The sequence below is a fragment of the Carcharodon carcharias genome, chromosome 5 (assembly GCF_017639515.1).
Source record: "Carcharodon carcharias isolate sCarCar2 chromosome 5, sCarCar2.pri, whole genome shotgun sequence".
NCBI classification, from domain to species: domain Eukaryota; kingdom Metazoa; phylum Chordata; class Chondrichthyes; order Lamniformes; family Lamnidae; genus Carcharodon; species Carcharodon carcharias.
The window spans coordinates 27,003,966-27,028,056 of record NC_054471.1 but is presented as its reverse complement, the minus strand read 5'-3'; the positions used below and the strand labels follow the sequence as shown (position 1 = coordinate 27,028,056).

At 49.5% G+C, this 24,091-nt stretch overlaps 1 protein-coding gene across 2 annotated transcripts in view; it reads right to left on the bottom strand.

Annotated features, from left to right (window-relative positions):
* Positions 1-915, bottom strand: part of LOC121278188 (CSC1-like protein 2) — a 67,506-nt gene extending 66,591 nt beyond the window's left edge. Inside the window, exon 1 of one of the 2 annotated variants that reach the window (XM_041188347.1) lies at positions 759-915. Coding sequence is in view for 1 of the 2 variants with exons in the window: in XM_041188348.1 (XP_041044282.1) it covers positions 759-788 (30 nt within the window). In the remaining variant the exon portion in view is untranslated. The remainder of the gene's footprint in view (positions 1-758) is intronic. The other variant, XM_041188348.1, reaches the window with a different exon arrangement.
* Positions 916-24,091: the final 23,176 nt, after the last annotated feature.

Below are 24,091 nucleotides of genomic sequence, written 5' to 3'. Positions count from 1 at the left end.
GAACTGACTACATGACACAAAAACGTACTTCAATGTCTGGAAAGCACATCGTACGATTTGCCCACGTTTGTGGAAGGCGCTTGACAAATGCAGGCTGTCTCCCTTAACTCGTTAAGTACAGCGGAAGGTCTGACCTCTCCATTATAACTTTAGACTGACAAGCAAAGGGAAAAACAGTGACTAAAATCTCATGGGATGGCTTGGAGAGGGGAGGAGAGGGGGAGAAAAATGCGCCACACTTCCGTCTTAGTTCATAGTTGATCCCTTCTTCCGTCTCACTAACTCTGTGTTTCAAGTACACCAGCTCCAAGTAGAAACACGGACAATGCACTGACAAATAAGTAAAAAAAAAATCTTTCCCAGCAGTGATAGAATCGAAGCCCCTCTTTTTTGTTTCTTTCCTGCTGGCGAGCGGGGCAGGAGGAGGAGGAGAATAAAATAAAATGAGACGTTGATGAACTTTCCGCAACAGTCGCCGCTTGTCACATTGTTAAGCCGCCCTCTGCCCAGCTCCACTCTCAGTATTGGGGGGTGGGGGGCGGTCTGCAGAGAGCTGGGACAAGGTGCGCAGAAACCTTCAGCCGAGGGACAAGCTAACGTGGCAATAAACTCCCATAGACACATAGCACAGCTAAACAAACAAACAAACAAACAGGGGAGCTCTGGCTGCCTCCGCCAACAAACTCTTGGCCAAGTTGCCTTTGCACCAAGTTGCCTGGTTGAAGCTGGGGTTTGCAGATTCTGGAGAAGAAACCCACCTGATCACTGCCCTGTGCTCGATCTCTCATGTTTCCCGATCCGTTGACATTTTTTGACTCAATTCCACTCTCTCTCTCGCTCTCTCACACACACACACACACACACTCTCAGTCTCTCTGCTCATGCGCGCTCCCCTGCGAACCTGTATTCCACTTTCGCTGTTGCAATAAGCCTGTCCCCACCCAGCAAAACCAGAACTGATACAACTAACTCAAAGTGAAAGAAAGACTGACTTGCATCCCTGTCAATGCCGCTGCAGCCAGTGAAGGGCTTTTTTTGAGGCGCAGTTACGCGGCAGCTAGCTTGCGCACAGCAAGATCCCACAGAGAGCAAGGTGGTCATGATCACAGGATGTGTTGTCACGATGTTGGTGGTTTGAAGAACCTCCCCCCACCCCTTCCGCCCGTTAGTCATTGGTAATGTAAACTCCCTAAGTATAGCAGTGTGCTCTAAATTCTGGGGCAGTGCCCCGGGATATATCACATGCACAGATTGTGACCTTGTACAAGAACAGGCAACACAGCGATTGCAACAGCTGGCAAGGCATCTCGCTGCTGAGCATCGTGGGAAAAGTATTTGCCACTGTTGCCCATGTCAAATTGCAGATCCTGACTGAACACATCCATCCCAAATCCTAGACGGTTTCAGAATTGGAAGGTTTACAATTGACATGATCTTCTCAGTCTGGCAGCTGCAAGAGAAATGTTGTTAACAAAGGAGACCACTATATATTGGCTTCATCAATCTCAGCAAGGTGTCCAACCACAGGTACAAGGTGGTCTATTTAAGCTATTGGAGAAAATTCTCTTCCACTGAAGCTACTCAATGTGGGTTTCTTTCCATGACAACATGATTGGTAGGGTCAGCTACAACAGGATAACCCTTTGAAATCCGCGGTGGGGTCAAACAGGCACTGGCATTCTTTGGTATATTCTCTTTGCTGCTCTCATATGCCTTCAGCCCATCTACAAAAGGTGTCTGCTTACACACCAAAACTGACAGAGAGCCGTTCACCCTTGCTCACCTGAGACCTAAGACAAAGATGCACCAAGTCCTCATCAGAGAGTTGCTCCACGCTGACAATGCTGCACTAACACTCCATTCGGAGCAATACCTGCAGCGGCAAATGGACAAACTCTCTCATGCCTGTAAAGAGTTTGGTTGGACCATCAGGAAGTTAAATGTTACAGGCCAGGATGTTACCAAACCACAATTTATCAGCATTGACAGTGTGACATCGGAGGCTGTTGATACCTTCACATATCTTGGCTCCATAATCACCAGCAATCTGTCACTTGATGCTGAAATCAATGCACCGCATTGCAAAAGCTGCAACCGTTATGTCCAAGCTGAGTAGCAGAGTGTGGATCAGCAGCAACCTGACTGAGGTAGAAGCGAAGTCAGGTTAGGTTACAGAGGTGGAACTGGGTGGTCCTAGTGATGGTGCAGATCTATGGTTCAAAGCTCATCTTGGGATCAAATATAACACCAAGGTTGTGAATAGTCTGATTTAGTCTCAGACAGTTGCCTGAGAAAGGGATGGATGCAGTAGCTAAGGAATGGAGTTTTGAGCAGGAACCAAAGATAATGGCTTCCCTCTATTTAAATGGAGGAAATTTCTGCTCATCCAGGACTCCATATCACATAAGCAGTCTGATAATTTAGAGGCAGTGGAGGAGTCGACAGAAGTGGTGATGAGATTGCCAGGGGCAGGAGAGTGTCTTGCATTGGAAGGAGTGCCACGCAGATTCACCCAGAATGTTACTGGGACTCTAAGGGTTAGTTGATGAGAAGAGATTGCATACACGAGGCTCGTAGACCATAGAATGTAGAAAGTTAACACAAGAAATAGGAGCAGCAAGTTCACCCTCCAAGACACTCACCATCCTGAAATGGAAATATATCGCAGTTCCTTCAATGTCACTGGGTTAAAATCCTGGAACTCCCTCCCTAACAGCACTCTGGGTGTACCTACACCACATGGACTGCAGCAGTTCAAGAAGGCAGCTCACCACCACCTTCTCAACAGTGATTAGGAATGGGCAACAAATAAGGCCTAGCCAGTGACGATCATATCCTGGTGTAGTAATTGTAGCTTTAAGGAAGGTAGTGACTGTAGCTTTAAGGCTCATTGTGTTATATACAATCACGTGACAGTGTGAACAAATCAGCTCTAAGCATGGGGAACCATAGACTGGGAGTTCTTCTCCTGGTTATGGGGCTTGATGGAAGCATGTAACTGCTGCTGCAACCTGTAAATAAAGTTCGATGTTTCTAATGAGAAACCAGCCTGGAAAATCAAGTCCATAACGCCCAGTAATGAATAAATGAAAAACAGGAAGAAGCGTTCGGCCCCTCGAGCCTGCCACACCATTTGCTGAGATCGTGGCTGATCTGCTTGTGATCTTAACTCTACTTTCTTGTCTACCCCCATAACCCTTGACTCCCTTGTGATTTGATTGAAGATTTTAGCATTTTGAAAGGAATTGACAGGTTAAATTGTGAGAAACCTTTTCTGCCGGTGCAAGTCTAGGAAAAGGGGATGTAACTCACCCTGGAGAGAAGATAGGAAACACTTCTTCACACAAAGAGTGGCAGTAATGTGGAATTCTCTCCCACAAAAAGCAGTAGATGCTAGCACAACTAATAATTTGAGATTGGTAGATTTTTGCAAGACAAGTTTTCAAGCGATTTGAACCAAGGCGAGAGGGTAAAGTGAGGATACAAATCAGCCACAATCTCATTGAATGGCAGCACAAATTCAAAGAGCCAAATGGCCTATTCGTAATCCTATTATCCAATCATTTTAACAATAACACCAGCTTATTGTTCAGGGCGATCCAGGACCTGCCCATCACTTGGACCAAGATCCCCATCACCCACTTCCCCTTCATCACCAGCACGAGTGAAGTTACTTGAACCTGATTTATTTCCAATGTATCTGACCTCCATCGATCTGCATATACCTGCCAGCCTCAACTGAGGTAGACACAGCCAGAACTCCCACCTTAGGGAGGCCAGACCCATCCCCCACCTCTGCCCTCTCATTGCACCTTCCAGGTAATTAGCCTTGGAAAAGGCGAGTAGAGTTTCTGTCCTTTAAAACGTTCACCGTAGGAAGCTGATCCGGGTTTGCTGCGAGATTCCGTCTATCTCCTGCAAGGGCAAAAGAGGGTTCAGCAACATTCCTCATGAAATTCAAGACAGATGTGTCAATCTTTACAGGGAGTGCACGGGAATGTGTCAGGATTTACAGGGGCTCCCTGGGGAATGTGTCAGAGTTTACTTGGTGGGGGGGGGTGGTCACGGGGAATGCGTCACTATTTACAGGGGGAGTCAACGGGAATGCGTCAGTATTTACAGGGGGGGGTCACCGGGAATGCGTCAGTATTTACAGGGGGTCCCCAGTGAGTGTGTCAGTATTTACAGTGGGTCTCCGGGAGTTTGTCAGTATTTACAGAAGGGGTGTCCAGTAGCGTGACAGTATTTACAATGGGACCCGGTAGTTTGGCAATATTTACAAGGGGTCCCCGAGGGTGTGTCAGTATGTACAGGGGGTGCAGGAAATGAGATAGCATTTAAAGGAGGTGTCTGGGGAGCATGACAGTATTTACAAGGGTTCCCCAGGGAGTGTGACAGTATTTGAAGGGGTCCCCAGGATGTGTGTCTGTATATACAGGGTGGCCCCAGGCAGGGAGACAGTATTTACAGGGAGTCCCCAGGGTGTGTTTCAGTATTTACAGGGTGTCCCAGGGAGTGTGAAAGTATTTACAAGAGGTCACTGCGAGTTTGTCAGTATTTACAGGGGTTGTCTGGGGAGTGTGATAGTATTTACAGGAGGTGCCTGGGGTGTGTGCCAGTATTTGCAAGGGGGTCCCCAGGGAGTATGTCAATATTTACAGCAGGTCTCCAGAGAGTTTACAGGGGGGTTTTGGGCAATGTGACAGTATTTACAGGAGGTTTCTAGGGAGTGCGTCAGTATTTACAAGGGAGTCCCCAAGCAGAGTGACAGTGTTTACAGTGTCCCCAGGAAGGGTGTCAGTATTTACAGTGGGTCCCTGAGAATGTGACAGTGTTTAGAGGGGGCACCCGAGAGCGTGTCAATATTTACAGGGAGTCACCAGGAGTGTGTCGGTATTTAAAGCCAGTCCCTGGGAATGTGTCAGTATTTACAGGGTGTCCTGGGAGTGTGTCAGTATTTACAGGGTGTCCCGGTGTGTGTGTCAGTATTTACAGGGTGTCCCCAGGGATTGTGTCAGTATTTATAGGGGGTCCCGGGGAGTGTGTCATTATTTACAGGGTGTCCGAGGGGAGTGTGTCAGTATTTACAGGGTGTCCCCAGGGATTGTGTCAGTATTTACAGGTGCTCCCCAAGGAGTGTGTCAGTATTTACAGGGGGTCCCGGGGAGTGTGTCATTATTTACAGGGTGTCCGAGGGGAGTGTGTCAGTATTTACAGGGTGTCCCCAGGGATTGTGTCAGTATTTACAGGTGCTCCCCAAGGAGTGTGTCAGTATTTACAGGGGGTCCTGGGGAGTGTGACAGTGTTTACAGGGGGCCCCCCGAGTGCGTGTCAGTATTTACAGGGGGTCACTAGGAGTGTGTCAGTATTTAAAGCCAGTCCCTAGGAATGTGCCAATATTTACAGGGGGTCTCTGGGAGTGTGTCAGTATTTACAGGGGTCTCTGGGAGTGTGTCAGTATTTACAGAGGGTCGCAGAGAGTGTGGCAATATTTACAGTGGGTCTCAGGGAGTGTGCCTGTATTTACAGGGTGTCCCGGGAGTGTGTCAGTATTTACAGGGGTCTCCCGGAGTTTCTCAGTATTTACAGGGCGTGTCTGGGAGTGTGTCAGTATTTACAGGGGATCCCAGGCAGTGTGTCAGTATATACAGGGGTCCCAGGGAGTGTGTCATTATTTACATGGGGTCCCGGGCAGTATGTCAGTATTTACAAGGGTCCGCGGGGAGTGTGTCATTATTTACAGGGGTCATGGGGGAATGTGTCATTATATATAGGGTGTCCCAGAGAGTGTGAAAGTATTTACAAGAGGTCACTGCGAGTGTGTCAGTATTTACAGGGGGTGTCTGGGGCGTGTGATAATGTTTACAGGGTGTGTGTGGGGAGTGTGATAGTATTTACAGCAGGTGCCTGGGGTGTGTGTCAGTATTTACAAGGGAGTCCCCAGGGAGTACATCAATATTTACAGCAGGTCTACAGGGAGTGTGACAGTATTTACAGGGGGTTTCTGGAGAATGTGACAGTATTTACAGGAGGTGGCTAGGGAGTGCGTCAGTATTTACAAGGGGGTCCCCAAGGATTGTGACAGTATTTACAGTGTCCCTAGGAAGGGTGTCAGTATTTACAGTGGGTCCCTGAGAATGTGACAGTGTTTAGAGGGGCCCCCGAGAGCATGTCAGTATTTACAGGGGGTTACTAGGAGTGTGTCGGTATTTAAAGCCAGTCCCTGGGATTGTGCCAGTATTTACAGGGGGTCTCAGGGAGTGTGTCAGTATTTACAGGGGGTCCCGGGAGTGTGTCAGTATTTACAGTGGGTCTCAGGGAGTGTGTTCGTATTTACAGCGGGTCTCAGGGAGTGTGTCAGTATTTACAGGGGGTCTCCCGGAGTTTGTCAGTGTTTACAGGGGGTGTCCGGGAGTGTGACAGTATTTACAATGGGTCCCTGAGAATGTGACAGTGTTTAGAGGGGGCACCCGAGAGCATGTCAGTATTTACAGGGGGTCACTAGGAGTGTGTCGGTATTTAAAGCCAGTCCCTGGGAATGTGTCAGTATTTACACGGTGTCCCGGGGAGTGTGTCAGTATTTACAGGGAGTCCTGGGGAGTGTGTCAGTATTTACAGGGTGTCCCCAGGGAGTGTGTCAGTATTTACAGGGGTTCCCGGGGAGTGTGTCATTATTTACAGGGGTTCCCCGGGGAATGTGTCATTATTTATAGGGTGTCCCAGGGAGTGTGAAAGTATTTACAAGAGGTCACTGCAAGTGTGTCAGTATTTACATGGCGTGTCTGGGGAGTGTGATAATGTTTACAGGTTGTGTGTGGGGAGTGTGATAGTATTTACAGGAGGTGCCTGGGGTGTGTGTCATTATTTACAAGGGGTTCCCCAGGGAGTACGTCAATATTTACAGCAGGTCTACAGGGAGTGTGACAGTATTTACAGGGGGTTTCTGGAGAATCTGACAGTATTTACAGGAGGTGGCTAGGGAATGCGTCAGTATTTACAAGGGGGTCCCCAAGCAGTGTGACAGTATTTACAGTGTCCCCAGGGAGGGTGTCAGTATTTACAGTGGGTCCCTGGGAATGTGACAGTGTTTACAGGGGGCCCCCGAGTGCGTGTCAGTATTTATAGGGGGTCACTAGGAGTGTGTCGGTATTTAAAGCCAGTCCATGGGATTGTGCCAGTATTTACAGTCAGTCTCAGGGAGTGAGTCAGTATTTACAGGGGGTCCGGGGTGTGTGCCAGTATTTACAGTGGGTCTCAGAGAGTGTGTCAGTATTTGCAAGCGGGTCCCCAGGGAGTACGTCAATATTTACAGCGGGTCTCCAGGAGGTTTGACAGTATTTACAGGGGTTTCTGGGCAGTTTGACAGTATTTAACGGAGGTCTCTAGGGAGTACGTCAGTATTTACAAGGGGGTCCCCAAGAAGTGTGACAGTATTTAAAGTGTCCCCTGGAAGGGTGTCAGTATTTATAGTGGGTCCCTGAGAATGTGGCAGTGTTTAGAGGGGGCCCCCGAGAGCGTGTCAGTATTTTCAGGGGGTCACTAGGAGTGTGTCGGTATTTAAACCCAGTCCCTGGGAATGTGCCAGTATTTACAGTGGGTAGTGTGTGTCCGTATTTACAGCGGGTCTCAGGGAGTGTGTCAGTATTTACAGGGGGTGTCCGGGAGTCTGTCAGAATTTACAGGAGGTCCCAGGGAGTGTGTCAGTATATAGAGGGGGTCCCCGGGAAGTGTGTCATTAATTACAGGGTGTCCCGGGCAGTGTGTCATTATTCACAGGGGGTATGGGGAGTGTGTCAGTACTTACAGGGGGTCCGTGGGGAGTGTGTCAGTATTTACAGGGGGTCCGCGGGGAGTGTGTCAGTATTTACAGGGGGTCCACGGGGAGTGTGTCAGTATTTTCAGGGGGTCACTAGGAGTGTGTCGGTATTTAAACCCAGTCCCTGGGAATGTGCCAGTATTTACAGTGGGTAGTGTGTGTCCGTATTTACAGCGGGTCTCAGGGAGTGTGTCAGTATTTACAGGGGGTGTCCGGGAGTCTGTCAGAATTTACAGGAGGTCCCAGGGAGTGTGTCAGTATATAGAGGGGGTCCCCGGGAAGTGTGTCATTAATTACAGGGTGTCCCGGGCAGTGTGTCATTATTCACAGGGGGTATGGGGAGTGTGTCAGTACTTACAGGGGGTCCGTGGGGAGTGTGTCAGTATTTACAGGGGGTCCGCGGGGAGTGTGTCAGTATTTACAGGGGGTCCACGGGGAGTGTGTCAGTATTTACAGGGGGTCCGTGGGGAGTGTGTCATTATTTACAAGGGGTCCCCGGGTAGTGTGTCATTATTTACAAGGGGATCCCCAGGGAGTACGTCAGTATTTACAGCAGGTCTCCAGGGAGTGTGACAGTATTTACAGGGGGTTTCTGGAGAATGTGACAGTATTTACGAGAGGTGTCTAGGGAGTGCGTCACTATTTACAAGGGGGTCCCCAAGGAGTGTGACAGTGTTTTCAGTGTCACTAGGAGTGTGTCGATATTTAAAGTCAGTCCCTGGGATTGTGCCAGTATTTACTGGAGGTCTCAAGGTGTGTGTCAGTATTTACAGCGGGTCTCAGGGAGTGTGTCCATATTTACAGCGGGTCTCAGTGGGTGTGTCAGTATTTACAGGGGGTCCCGGGAGTGTGTCAGTATTTACAGGGGGTCCGCGGGGAGTGTGTCATTGTTTACAGGGGGTCCCTGGGGATTGTGTCATTATTTATAGAGTGTCCCAGGGAATGTGAAAGTATTTACAAGAGGTCACTGCAAGTGTGTCAGTATTTACATGGGGTCTCTGTGGAGTGTGATAGTGTTTACAGGTTGTGTGTGGAGAGTGTGATAGTATTTACAGGAGGTGCCTGGGGTGTGTGTTAGTATTGACAGTATTTACAGGGGGGTTTTGGGCAATGTGGCAGTATTTACAGGAGTTTTCTAGGGAGTGCGTCAGTATTTACAAGGGAGTCCCCAAGCAGTGTGACAGTGTTTACAGTGTCCACAGGAAGAGTGTCAGTATTTACAGTGGGTCCCTGAGAATGTGACAGTGTTTAGAGGGGGCACCCAAGAGCGTGTCAGTATTTACAGGGGTTCACTAGGAGTGTGTCGGTATTTAAAGCCAGTCCCTGGGAATGTGTCATTATTTACAGGGTGTCCCGGCAGTGTGTCAGTATTTACATGGTGTTCCGGGGAGTGTGTCAGTATTTACAGGGTGTCCCCAGGAATTGTGTCAGTATTTACAGGTGGTCCCAGGGAGTGTGTCATTATTTACAGGGTGTCCGAGGGGTGTGTGTCATTATTTACAGGGGGTCCCGGGCAGTGTGTCAGTATTTACTGGTGCTCCCCAAGGTGTGTGTCAGTATTTACAGTGGGGCCCTGAGAATGTGACAGTGTTTAGAGGGGGCACCCAAAAGCGGGTCAGTATTTACAGGGGGTCACTAGGAGTGTGTTGGTATTTAAAGCCAGTCCCTGGGAATGTGTCAGTATTTACAGGGTGTCCCGGGAGTGTGTCAGTATTTACAGGGTGTCCCGGGGAGTGTGTCAGTATTTACAGGGTGTCCCCAGGGATTGTGTCAGTATTTACAGGTGCTCCCCAAGGAGTGTGTCAGTATTTACAGGGGGTCCTGGGGAGTGTGACAGTGTTTAGAGGGGGCCCCCGAGAGCGTGTCAATATTTACAGGGGGTCACTAGGAGTGTGTCAGTATTTAAAACCATACCCTGGGAATGTGCCAATATTTACAGGGGGTCTCTGGGAGTGTGTCAGTATTTACAGAGGGTCGCAGGGAGTGTGTCCATATTTACAGTTGGTCTCAGGGAGTGTGTCAGTATTTACAGGGTGTCCCGAGAGTGTGTCAGTATTTACAGGGGTCTCCCGGAGTTTCTCAGTATTTACAGGGCGTGTCTGGGAGTGTGTCAGTATTTACAGGGGATCCCAGGCAGTGTGTCAGTATATACAGGGGGTCCCAGGGAGTGTGTCATTATTTACATGGGGTCCCGGGCAGTGTGTCAGTATTTACAAGGGTCCGCGGGGAGTGTGTCATTATTTACAGGGTGTCACCGGGGAATGTGTCATTATTTATAGGGTGTCCCAGGGAGTGTGAAAGTATTTACTAAAGGTCACTGCGAGTGTGTCAGTATTTACACAGCATGTCTGGGGAGTGTGTTAATGTTTACAGGGAGTGTGTGGGGAGTGTGATAGTATTTACAGGAGTTGCCTGGGGTGTATGTCAGTATTTACAAGGGAGTCCCGAGGAAGTACGTCAATATTTACAGCAGGTCTACAGGGAGTGTGACAATATTTACAGGGGGCTTCTGGAGAATGTGACAGTATTTACAGGAGGTGGCTAGGGAGTGCGTCAGTATTTACAAGGGGGTCCCCAAGCTTTGTGACAGTATTTACAGTGTCCCCAGGAAGGGTGTCAGTATTTATAGTGGGTCCCTGAGAATGTGACAGTGTTTAGAGGGGCCCCCGAATGCGTGTCAGTATTTACAGGGGGTCACTAGGAGTGTGTCGGTATTTAAAGCCAGTCCCTGGGAATGTGTCATTATTTACAGGGTGTCCCGGCAGTGTGTCAGTATTTACAGGGTGTTCCGTGGAGTGTGTCAGTATTTACAGGGTGTCCCCAGGAATTGTGTCAGTATTTACAGGGGTTCCCGGGGAGTGTGTCATTATTTACAGGGGGTCCTGGGCAGTGTGTCAGTATTTACAGGTGCTCCCCAAGGTGTGTGTCAGTATTTACAGTGGGTCCCTGAGAATGTGACAGTGTTTAGAGGCGGCACCCGAGAGCATGTCAGTATTTACAGGGGGTCACTAGGAGTGTGTCAGTATTTAAAACCAGTCCCTGGGAATGTGTCAGTATTTACAGGGTGTCCCGGGAGTGTGTCAGTATTTACAGGGTGTCCCGGGGAGTGTGTCAGTATTTACAGGGTGTCCCCAGGGATTGTGTCAGTATTTACAGGGGGTCCCGAGGAGTGTGTCAGTATTTACAGGTGCTCCCCAAGGAGTGTGTCAGTATTTACAGTGGGTCCTAGGGAGTGTGACAGTGTTTAGAGGGGGCCCCCGAGAGCGTGTCAATATTTGCAGGGGGTCACTAGGAGTGTGTCAGTATTTAAAACCATTCCCTGGGAATGTGCCAATATTTACAGGAGGTCTCTGGGAGTGTGTCAGTATTTACAGAGTGTCCCGAGAGTGTGTCAGTATTTACAGGGGTCTCCCGGAGTTTCTCAGTATTTACAGGGTGTGTCTGGGAGTGTGTCAGTATTTACAGGGGATCCCAGGCAGTGTGTCAGTATATACAGGGGGTCCCAGGGAGTGTGTCATTATTTACATGGGGTCCCGGGCAGTATGTCAGTATTTACAAGGGTCCGCGGGGAGTGTGTCATTATTTACAGGGGGTCACCGGGGAATGTGTCATTATTTATAGGGTGTCCCAGGGAGTGTGAAAGTATTTACAAGAGGTCACTGCGAGTGTGTCAGTATTTACAGGGGGTGTCTGGGGAGTGTGAGAATGTTAAAGCCAGTCCCTGGGATTGTGCCAGTATTCACAGGGGGTCTCAGGGAGTGTGTCATTATTTACAGGGGGTCCCGGGGGAGTGTGTCATTATTTTAAGGGTGTCCCCGGGGAATGTGTCATTATTTATAGGGTGTCCCAGGGAGTGTGAAAGTATTTACAAGAGGTCACTGCAAGTGTGTCAGTTTTTACAGTGGGTGTCTGGGGAGTGTGATAGTGTTTACAGGTTGTGTGTGGGGAGTGTGATAGTATTTACAGGAGGTGCCTGGGGTGTGTGTCAGTATTTGCAAGGGGTTCCCCAGGGAGTATGTCAATATTTACAGTGGGTCTCCAGGGAGTGTGACAGTATTTACAGGGGGTTTCTGGGCAATGTGACAGTATTTACAGGAGGTTTCTAGGGAGTGTGTCAGTATTTCCAAGGGTGTCCCCAAGCAGTGTGACAGTGTTTACAGTGTCCCCTGGAAGGGTGTCAGTATTTACAGTGGGTCCCTGAGAATGTGACAGTCTTTAGAGGGGGCCCACCGAGAGTTGTGTCAGTATTTACAGGGGGTCACTAGGAGTGTGTCGGTATTTAAAGCCAGTATCTGGGAATGTGCCTGTGGTCTCAGGTAGTGTGTCAGTATTTACAGGGGGTCTCTGGGAGTGTGTCAGTATTTAGAGGGCATCACGGTGAGTGTGTCAGTATTTACAGGTTGTCCCAGGGGAGTGTGTCATTATTTACAGGGGGTCCCGGGGAGTGTGTCAGTATTTACAGGTGATCCCCAGTGAGTGTGTCAGTATTTACAGGGGGTCCCGGGGAGTGTGTCCGTATTTACAGCCGGTCTCGGGGAGTGTGTCAGTATTTACAGGGGGTGTCCGGGAGTCTGTCAGTATTTACAGGAGGTCCCAGGGAGTGTGTCAGTATATAGAGGGGGTCGCCGGGGAGTGTGTCATTATTTACAGGGGGTGTCCGGGAGTGTGTCAGTATTTACAGGAGGTCCCAGGGAGTGTGTCAGTATATACAGGGGGTCCCTGGGGAGTGTGTCATTATTTACAGGGGGTCCCGGGCCGTGTGTCAGTATCTACAGGGGGTACGGGGAGTGTGTCTGTACTTACAGGGGGTCCACGGGGAGTGTGTCAGTATTTACAGGGGGTCCGTGGGGAGTGTGTCATTATTTACAAGGGGTCCCCGGGTCGTGTGTCATTATTTACAAGGGGATCCCCAGGGCGTACTTCAGTATTTACAGCAGGTCTCCAGGGAGTGTGACAGGATTTAGAGGGGGCTTCTGGGGAATGTGACAGTATTTACAGGGGGCTTCTGGGGAATGTGACAGTATTTACAGGAGGTGTCTAGGGAGTGCGTCAGTATTTACAAGGGGGTCCCCAAGGTGGGTGACAGTATTTACAGTGTCCCCAGGAAGGGTGTCAGTATTTACAGTGGGTCCCTGAGAATGTGACAGTGTTTAGAGGGGGCACCCAAGAGCGTGTCAGTATTTACAGGGGGTCACTAGGAGTGTGTCGGTATTTAAGGCCAGTCCCTGGGATTGTGCCAGTATATACAGGGGTTCTCAGGAAGTGTGTCAGTATTTACAGGTGATCTCAGGGAGTCTGTCCGTATTTACAGCGTGTCTCATGGAGTGTGTCAGTATTTACAGGGGGTCCTGGGGAGTGTGTCATTATTTACAGGGGTTCCCGGGGGAGTGTGTCATTAATTACAGGGGCTCCCCGGGGAATGTGTCATTATTTATACGGTGTCCCAGGGAGTGTGAAAGTATTTACAAGAGGTCACTGCAAGTGTGTCAGTATTTACAGGGGGAGTCAGGGGAGTGTGATAGTTTTTACAGGTTGTGTGTGGGGAGTGTGTTAGTATTTACAGGAGGTGCCTGGGCTGTGTGTCAGTATTTGCATGGGGGTCCCCAGGGTGTACGTCAATCTTTACAGCAGGTCTCCAGGGAGTTTGACAGTATTTACATGGGGTTTTTGGGCAATGTGACAGTATTTACAGGAGGTTTCTAGGGAGTGCGTCAGTATTTAAAAGGGTGTCCCCAAGGAGTGTGACAGTATTTACAGTGTCTCCTGGAAGGGTGTCAGTATTTACAGTGGGTCCCTGAGAATGTGACAGTGTTTAGAGGGGGCACCCGAGAGCGTCTCAGTATTTTCAGGGGGTCACTTGGAGTGTGTTGGTATTTAACGCCAGTCCCTGGGATTGTGTCAGTATTTACAGATGGTCTCAGGGTGTGTGTCAGTATTTACAGATGGTCTCAGGGACTGTGTCCGTGTTTACAGCGGGTCTCAGGGAGGGTGTCAGTATTTACAGGGGCTCTCCTGGAGTTTGTCAGTATTTACAGGGGTTGTCCGGGAGTGTGTCATTAATTACAGGGGGTCCCGAGCAGTGTGTCAGTATTTACAGGGGGTTCCGGGGAGGGTGTCAGTACTTAGAGGGGGTCCCCGGGGAGTGTGTCATTATGTACAGGTGGTCTCAGGGAGTGTGTGCGTGTATACAGAGGGTCTCAGGGAGTGTGTCAGTAATCACAGGGTTCCCGGGAGTGTGTCAGTATTAACACGGGGTCCCGGGGAGTGTGTCATTATTTACAGGGGCTCGCTGGGGAGTGAGTCATTGTTTACAGGTTTTCCCCGGGGAGTGTGTCATTATTTACAGGGGGTCCCCAGGAAGTGTGTCATTATTTACAGGGTGTCCCAGGGTGTGTGGAAGTATTTACAAGAGGTCACTGCGAGTGTGTCAGTATTTACACAGGGTGTCTGGGGAGTGTGAGGATGTTAAAGCCAGTCCCTGGGATTGTGCCAATATTCACAGGGGGTCCCGAGGAGTGTGTCAGTATTTACAGTGGGTCTAAGGGAGTGTGTCAGTATTTAGAAGGGGTCCCAGGCAGTATGTCAGTATATATAGGCGGTCCCGGGTAGTGTGTCAGTATTTACAGGGGGTTCCCGGGGAGTGTGTCATTATTTACAGGGAGTCCCCAGGTAACGTGTCATTATTTACAGGGTGCCCCAGGGAGTGTGAAAGTGTTTACAAGAGGTCACTGCGAGTGTGTCAGTATTTACAGGGGGTGTCTGGGCAGTATGATAATGTTTACAGGGTGTGTGTGGGGAGTGTGATAGTATTTACTGGTGGTGTCTGGGGTGTGTGTCAGTATTTACAAGGGGGTCCCCAGGGAGTACGCCAATATTTACAGCAGGTCTCCAGGGATTGTGACAGTATTTACAGGGGGTTTCTGGAGAATGTGACAGTATTTATGGGAGATGACTAGGGAGTGCGTCAGTATTTACAGGGGGTCCCTGGGGAAATGTGTCAATATTTATAGGGTGTCCCGGGGGTGTGAAAGTATTTACAAGTGGTCACTGTGAGTGTGTCAGTATTTACAGGGGTTGTCTGTGGAGTGTGAGAATGTTAACAGGGTGTGTGTGGGGAGTGTGATAGTATTTACAGGAGGTGCCTGGGGTGTGTGTCATTAATTAAAGGGGATCCCCAGGGACTACTTTAATATTTACAGCAGGTCTCCAGGGAGTTTGACAGCATTTACAGGGGGTTTCTAGGCAATGTGACAGTATTTACAGGAGGTTTCTAGGGAGTGACTCAGTATTTACAGGGGGTCTACCGGAGTTTGTCAGTATTTACAGGGGGTGTCCATGAGTGTGTCAGTATATAAAGGGGGTCCCCGGGGAGTGTGTCATTATTTACAGGGGGTCCCGGGGGAATGTGTCATTATTTATAGGATGTCCCAGCGAATGTGTCCATATTTACCGCGGTCTCAGGGAGTGTGTGAGTATTTACATGGGGTCCCGGGAGTGTGTCAGTATTTACAGAGGGTCAAGGGGAGTGTGTCAGTAGTTACAGGGGGTCCCGTGGAGTGTGTCTGTATTTACAAGGAGTCCCTGGGGAGCGTGTCATTATTTACAGGCGGTCCCCGGGGTGTATGTTTTTATTTACAGGGGGTCCTCAGGGAGCGTGTCATTATTTACAGGGGGTCCCCGGGTAGTGTGTCATTATTTAAAGAGGGTCCCCGGGGATTGTGTCATTATTTATAGGGTGTCCCAGGGAGCGTGAAAGTATTTACAAGAGGTCACTGCGAGTGTGTCAGTATTTACATGGGGTGTCTGGGCAGTGTAAGAATATTAACAGGGTGTGTGTGGGGAGTGTGATAGTATTTACAGGAGGTGCCTGGGGTGTGTGTCAGTATTTACAAGGTAGTCCCCAGGGAGTACGTCAATATTTAAAACAGGTCTCCAGGGAGTGTGACAGTATTTACAGGTGACTTCTGGGGAATGTGACAGTATTTACAGGAGGTATCTATGGAGTGCGTCAGTATTTACAACGTCCCCAGGAAGGGTGTCAGTATTTACAGTGGGTCCCTGGGAAGGTGACAGTGTTTAGAAGGGGCCCCCGAGAGCATGTCAGTATTTACAGGGGGTCACTAGGAGTGTGTTGGTATTTAAAGCCAGTCCCTGGGATTGTGTCCGTATTTGCAGCGGGTCTCAGGGAGTGTGTCAGTATTTACAGGGGGTCCCCGGGGAGTGTGTCATTATTTACAGGAGGTCCCCATGGAATGTATCATTATTTACAGGGGGTCCCAGGGAGTGTGAAAGTATTTACAAGAGGTCACTGCGAGTGTGTCAGTATTTACAGGGGGTGCCTGGGGAGTGTCATAGTGTTGACAGGGTGTGTGTGGGGAGTGTGATAGTATTTACAGGAGGTGCCTGGGGTGTGTGTCATTATTTGCAAGGGGGTCCCCAGGGTGTACGTCAATCTTTACTTTAGGGAGTTTGACAGTATTTACATGGGGTTTTTGGGCAATGTGACAGTATTTACAGGAGGTTTCTAGGGATTGCGTCAGTATTTACAAGGGTGTCCCCAAGGAGTGTGACAGTGTTTACAGTGTCCCCAGGAAGGTTGTCAGTATTTACAGTGGGTCCCTGAGAATGTGACGGTGCTTAGAGGGGGCACCTGAGAGCGTCTCAGTATTTTCAGGGGTCACTTGGAGTGTGTCGGTATTTAACGCCAGTCCCTGGGATTGTGTCAGTATTTACAGGGGCTCTCCTGGAGTTTGTCAGTATTTACAGGGGGTGTCCGGGAGTGTGTCATTAATTACAGGGTGTCCCGGGCAGTGTGTCAGTACTTATAGGGTGTTCCGGGGAGTGTGTCAGTACTTACAGGGGGTCCCCGGGGAGTGTGCCATTATTTACAGGTGGTCTCAGGGAGTGTGTGCGTATATACAAAGGGTCTCAGGGAGTGTGTCAGTATTTACAGTGGGTCCCGGGAGTGTGTCCATATTAACGGGGGTCCCGGGGAGTGTGTCAGTACTTACTGGGGGTCCCGTGGAGTGTATCAGTATTTACAGGGGCTCGCTGGGGAGTGAGTCATTATTTACAGGTTGTCCCCGGGGTGTGTGTTATTATTTACAGGGGGTCCGCGGGGAATGTGTCATTATTTACAGGGGGTCCCCGGGAAGTGTGTAATTATTTACAGGGTGTCCCAGGGTGTGTGAAAGTATTTACAAGAGGTCACTGCGAGCGTGTCAGTATTTACACAGGGTGTCTGGGGAGTGTGAGGATGTTAAAGCCAGTCCCTGGGATTGTGTCAGTATTTACAGGGCGTCATGGTGAGTGTGTCAGTATTTACAGGGTGTCCCAGGGGAGCGTGTCATTGTTTACAGGGGGTCCCAGAGATTGTGTCAGTATTTACAGGGTGTCCCGGGGAGTGTGACAGTGTTTACAGGGGGTCCCGGAGAGTGTGCCAGTATTTACAGGTGGTCACTATGAGTGTGTCGGTATTTAATGCCAGTCCATGGGAATGTGCCAACATTTACAGGGGGTCTCTGGGAGTGTCTCAGTATTTACAGTGGGTCTCAGGGAGTGTGTCAGTATTTAGAGGGCCTCCCAAGCAGTGTGTCAGTATATATAGGGGGTCCCGGGGAGTGTGTCATTATTTACAAGGGGTCCCGGGCAGTATGTCAGTATTTACAGGGGGTCCCCGGGGAGTGGGTCATTATTTACAGGGAGTCCCCGGGTAATGTGTCATTATTTACAGGGTGTCCCAGGGAGTGTGAAAGTATTTACAAGAGGTCACTGCAAGTGTGTCAGTATTTATAGGGGGTGTCTGGGCAGTATGATAATGTTTACAGGGTATGTGTGGGGAGTGTGATAGTATTTACAGGAGGTGTCTGGGGTGTGTGTCAGTATTTACAAGGGGGTCCCCAGGGAGTACGCCAATATTTACAGCAGGTCTCCAGCGAGTGTGACAGTATTTACAGGGGGTTTCTGGAGAATGTGACAGTATTTACGGGAGGTGCCTAGGGAGTGCGTCAGTATTTACAGGGGCTCCCCAAGGAGTGTGACAGTATTTACAGTGTCCCCAGGAAGTGTGTCAGCATTTACAGTGGGTCCCTGAGAATGTGACAGTGTTTAGAGGGGGCCCACCGAGAGCATGTCAGTATTTACAGGCGGTCACTAGGAGTGTGTCGGTATTTAACGCCAGTATCTGGGATTGTGCCAGCATTTACAGTGGTCCTCAGAGAGTGCGTCAGTATTTACAGATGGTCTCAGGGCGCGTGCCCGTATTTACAGCGGGTCTCAGGTTGTGTGCCAGTATTTACAGGTGGTCTCCCGGAGTTTGTCAGTATTTACAGGGAGTGTCCAGGATTGTGTCAGTATTTACATGGGGTCCCAGGGAGTGTGACGGTATATACAGGGGCTCCCCGGGGAGTGTTTCATTATTTCCAGGGGGTCCCGGGCAGTGTGTCAGTATTTACAGGGGGTACCGGGGAGTGTGTCATTATTTACAGGTGGTCTCAGGGAGTGTGTGCGTATTTACAGCGGGTTTCAGGGAGTGTGTCAGTATTTACAGGGGCTCCCGGGGAGAGTGTCATTACTTACAGGGGGTGCCATGGAGTGGGTCAGTATTTACAGGGGTTCCCTGGGGAGTGTGTCATTATTTACAGGGGGTCCCGGGGAGTGTGTCAATATTTACAGGTGGTCTCAGGGAGTATGTCCGTATTTACAGCGGGTCTCAGGAAGTGAGTCAGTATTTACCGGGGGTCTCCCAGATTTGTCAGTATATACAGGAGGTCCCCGGGGAGTGTTTCATTATTTACAGGGGTTCCCGGGCAGTGTGCCAGCATTTACAGGGGGTACGGGGGAGTGTGTCAGTATTTACAGGGGGTCCCTGCGGAGTGTGTCTGTATTTGCAGGTGGTCTCACGGAGTGTGTCCGTATTTACAGCGGGTCTCAGGGAGTGTGTCCGTATTTACAGCAGGTCTCAGGGAGTGTGTCAGTAGTTACATGGGTTCCCAGGAGTGTGTCAGTATTTATGAAGGGTCCCCGGGGGAATGTGTCATTATTTATAGGGTGTCCCAGGGAATGGGAAAGTATTTACAAGAGGTCACTGCGAGTGTGTCAGTATTTACAGGGGGTGTCTGGGGAGTGTGATAGTGTTTACAGGGTGTGTGTGGGGAGTGGATAGTATTTACAGGAGGTGCCTGGGTTGTGTGTCATTATTTGCAAGAGGTTCCCCAGGGAGTTCGTCAATATTTACAGCAGGTCTCCAGGGAGTTTGACAGCATTTAGAGGGGGTTTCTGGGCAATGTGACAGTACTTACAGGATGTTTCTAGGGAGTGCGTCAGTATTTACAAGGGAGTCCCCAAGCAGTGTGACAGTGTTTACAGTGTCCCCAGGATGCGTATCAGTATTTACAGTGGGTCCCTGAGAATGTGACAGTGTTTACAGGGGGCCCCCTGAGTGCGTGTCAGTATTTACAGGCGTCACTAGGAGTGTGTCAGTATTTAAAGCCAGTCCCTGGGAGTGTGTCAGTATTTACAGGTGGTCTCAGGGAGTGTGTCAGTACTTACAGCTGGTCTCAGGGAGTGTGTCCATATTTACAGCGGGTCTCAGGGAGTGTGTCAGTATTTACAAGGGTTCCCAGGAGTATGTCAGTATTTACGAAGGGTCCCCGGGGGAATGTGTTATTATTTATAGGGTGTCCCAGGGAGTGTGAAAGTATTCACAAGAGGTCACTGCGAGTGTGTCAGTTTTTACTGGGGGTGTCTGCGATAGAGTTTACAGGTTGTGTGTGGGGAGTGTGATAGTATTTACAGGAGGTGCCTGGGGTGTGTGTCATTATTTACAAGGGGATCCCCAGGGAGTACGTCAATATTTACAGCAGGTCTCCAGCGAGTGTGACAGTATTTACAGCGGGTTTCTGGAGAATGTGACAGTATTTACGGGAGGTGTCTAGGGAGTGCATCAGTATTTACAGGGGGTCCCCGGGGGAATGTGTCATTATTTCTAGGGTGTCCCAGGGCGTGTGAAAGTATTTACAAGTGGTCACTGCGAGTGTGTCAGTATTTACAGGGGGTGTCTGTGGAGTGTGAGAATGTTAACAGGGTGTGTGTGGGGAGTGTGATAGTATTTACAGGAGGTGCCTGGGGTGTGTGTCATTAATTAAAGGGGATCCCCAGGGACTACTTTAATATTTACAGCAGGTCTCCAGGGAGTTTGACAGCATTTACAGGGGGTTTCTAGGCAATGTGACAGTATTTACAGGAGGTTTCTAGGGAGTGACTCAGTATTTACAAGGGGGTCGCCAAGGAGTGTGTCAGTATTTACAGGGGGTCTACCGGAGTTTGTCAGTATTTACAGGGTGTGTCCGTGAGTGTGTCAGTATATAAAGGGGGTCCCCGGGGAGTGTGTCATTATTTACAGGGGGTCCCGGGGGAATGTGTCATTATTTATAGGGTGTCCCAGCGAGAGTGTCCATATTTACAGCGGTCTCAGGGAGCTGTGTGAGTATTTACATGGGGTCCCGGGAGTGTGTCAGTGTTTACGGAGGGTCAAGGGGAGTGTGTCAGTAGTTACAGGGGGTCCCGTGGAGTGTGTCTGTATTTACAAGGGGTCCCTGGGGAGCGTGTCATTATTTACAGGCGGTCCCCAGGGTGTATGTCATTATTTACAGGGGGTCCGCAGGGAGCGTGTCATTATTTACAGGGGGTCCCCGGGTAATGTGTCATTATTTAAAGAGGGTCCCTGGGGATTGTGTCATTATTTATAGGGTGTCCCAGGGACTGTGAAAGTATTTACAAGAGGCCACTGCGAGTGTGTCAGTATTTACATGGGGTGTCTGGGCAGTGTAAGAATATTAACAGGGTGTGTGTGGGGAGTGTGATAGTATTTACAGGAGGTGCCTGGGGTGTGTGTCATTATTTACAAGGGGTTCCCCAGGGAGTACGTCAATATTTACAGCAGGTCTACAGGGAGTGTGACAGTATTTACAGGGGGTTTCTGGAGAATCTGACAGTATTTACAGGAGGTGGCTAGGGAATGCGTCAGTATTTACAAGGGGGTCCCCAAGCAGTGTGACAGTATTTACAGTGTCCCCAGGGAGGGTGTCAGTATTTACAGTGGGTCCCTGGGAATGTGACAGTGTTTACAGGGGGCCCCCGAGTGCGTGTCAGTATTTATAGGGGGTCACTAGGAGTGTGTCGGTATTTAAAGCCAGTCCATGGGATTGTGCCAGTATTTACAGTCAGTCTCAGGGAGTGAGTCAGTATTTACAGGGGGTCCGGGGAGTGTGCCAGTATTTACAGTGGGTCTCAGAGAGTGTGTCAGTATTTACAGTGGGTCTCAGAGAGTGTGTCAGTATTTACAGGGGGTCTCCCGGAGTTTGTCAGTATTTACAGGGGATATCCGGAAGTGTGTCAGTATTTACAGGAGGTCCCAGGGATGTGTCAGTATATACAGGGGGACCCGGGAAGTGTGTCATTAATTACAGGGTGTCCCGGGCAGTGTGTCATTATTTACAGGGGGTCCTGGGCAGTGTGTCAGTATTTACGGGGGCTACCGGGGGTTGTGTCAGCACTTACAGGGGGTCTCCGGGAAGTGTGTCCGTATTTACAGGGGGTGCCTGGAGTGTGTCAGTATTTACAGGGGGTCCCCAGGAAGTGTGTCTGTATTTACAGGGGGTCCTCGGGGAGTGTGTCATTATTTACAGAGTGTCTCAGGGGGTGTGAAAGTATTTACAAGAGGTCACTGCGAGAGTGTCAGTATTTACACGGGTGTCTGGGGAATGTGAGAATGTTAACAGGGAGTGTGTGGGGAGTGTGATAGTATTTACAGGAGGTGCTTGGAGTGTGTGTCAGTATTTACAAGGGGATCCCCAGGGAGTACGTCAATCTTTACAGCAGGTCTCCAGCAAGTGTGACAGTATTTACAGGGGGCTTCTGGAGAATGTGACAGTATTTACAGGAGGTGTCTAGGGAGTGCGTCAGTATTTACAAGGGTGTCCCCAAGGAGTGTGACAGTATTTCCAGTGTCCCTTGGAAGGTTGTCTGTATTTACATTGGGTCCCCGAGAGCATGTCAGTTTTTACAGGGGGTCACTAGGAGTGTGTCGGTATTTAAAGCCAGTCCCTGGGATTGTGCCAGGATTTACAGTGCTCTCAGGGAGTGTGTCCATATTTACACCGGGTCTCAGGGAGTGTGTCAGTATCTACAGGGGGTCCCCGGGAAGTGTGTCATTATTTACAGGGGATCCGCGGGGAATGTGTCATTATTTATAGGGTATCCCAGGATGTGTGAAAGTATTTACAAGAGGTCACTGCGAGTGTGTCAGTATTTACACAGGGTGTCTGGGGAGTGTGAGAATGTTAAAGCCAGTCCCTGGGATTGTGCCAGTATTCACAGGGGTTCTCAGGGAGTGTGTCATTATTTTAAGGGGGTCCCCGGGGAATGTGTCATTATTTATAGGGTGTCCCAGGGAGTGTGAAAGTATTTACAAGAGGTCACTGCGAGTGTGTCAGTTTTTACAGAGGGTGTCTGGGGAGTGTGATAGCGTTTACAGGTTGTGTGTGGGGAGTGTGATAGTATTTACAGGAGGTGCCTGGGGTGTGTGTCAGTATTTGCAAGGGGTTCCCCAGGGAGTACGTCAATATTTACAGCGGGTCTCCAGGGAGTTTGACAGTATTTACAGGGGGTTTCTGGGCAATGTGACAGTATTTACAGGAGGTTTCTAGGGAGTGTGTCAGTATTTCCAAGGGTGTCCCCAAGCAGTGTGACAGTGTTTACAGTGTCCCCAGGATGCGTATCAGTATTTACAGTGGGTCCCTGAGAATGTGACAGTGTTTACAGGGGGCCCCCTGAGTGCGTGTCAGTATTTACAGGCGTCACTAGGAGTGTGTCAGTATTTAAAGCCAGTCCCTGGGAGTGTGTCAGTATTTACAGGTGGTCTCAGGGAGTGTGTCAGTACTTACAGCTGGTCTCAGGGAGTGTGTCCATATTTACAGCGGGTCTCAGGGAGTGTGTCAGTATTTACAAGGGTTCCCAGGAGTATGTCAGTATTTACGAAGGGTCCCCGGGGGAATGTGTTATTATTTATAGGGTGTCCCAGGGAGTGTGAAAGTATTCACAAGAGGTCACTGCGAGTGTGTCAGTTTTTACTGGGGGTGTCTGCGATAGAGTTTACAGGTTGTGTGTGGGGAGTGTGATAGTATTTACAGGAGGTGCCTGGGGTGTGTGTCATTATTTACAAGGGGATCCCCAGGGAGTACGTCAATATTTACAGCAGGTCTCCAGCGAGTGTGACAGTATTTACAGCGGGTTTCTGGAGAATGTGACAGTATTTACGGGAGGTGTCTAGGGAGTGCATCAGTATTTACAGGGGGTCCCCGGGGGAATGTGTCATTATTTCTAGGGTGTCCCAGGGCGTGTGAAAGTATTTACAAGTGGTCACTGCGAGTGTGTCAGTATTTACAGGGGGTGTCTGTGGAGTGTGAGAATGTTAACAGGGTGTGTGTGGGGAGTGTGATAGTATTTACAGGAGGTGCCTGGGGTGTGTGTCATTAATTAAAGGGGATCCCCAGGGACTACTTTAATATTTACAGCAGGTCTCCAGGGAGTTTGACAGCATTTACAGGGGGTTTCTAGGCAATGTGACAGTATTTACAGGAGGTTTCTAGGGAGTGACTCAGTATTTACAAGGGGGTCGCCAAGGAGTGTGTCAGTATTTACAGGGGGTCTACCGGAGTTTGTCAGTATTTACAGGGTGTGTCCGTGAGTGTGTCAGTATATAAAGGGGGTCCCCGGGGAGTGTGTCATTATTTACAGGGGGTCCCGGGGGAATGTGTCATTATTTATAGGGTGTCCCAGCGAGAGTGTCCATATTTACAGCGGTCTCAGGGAGTGTGTGAGTATTTACATGGGGTCCCGGGAGTGTGTCAGTGTTTACGGAGGGTCAAGGGGAGTGTGTCAGTAGTTACAGGGGGTCCCGTGGAGTGTGTCTGTATTTACAAGGGGTCCCTGGGGAGCGTGTCATTATTTACAGGCGGTCCCCAGGGTGTATGTCATTATTTACAGGGGGTCCGCAGGGAGCGTGTCATTATTTACAGGGGGTCCCCGGGTAATGTGTCATTATTTAAAGAGGGTCCCTGGGGATTGTGTCATTATTTATAGGGTGTCCCAGGGACTGTGAAAGTATTTACAAGAGGCCACTGCGAGTGTGTCAGTATTTACATGGGGTGTCTGGGCAGTGTAAGAATATTAACAGGGTGTGTGTGGGGAGTGTGATAGTATTTACAGGAGGTG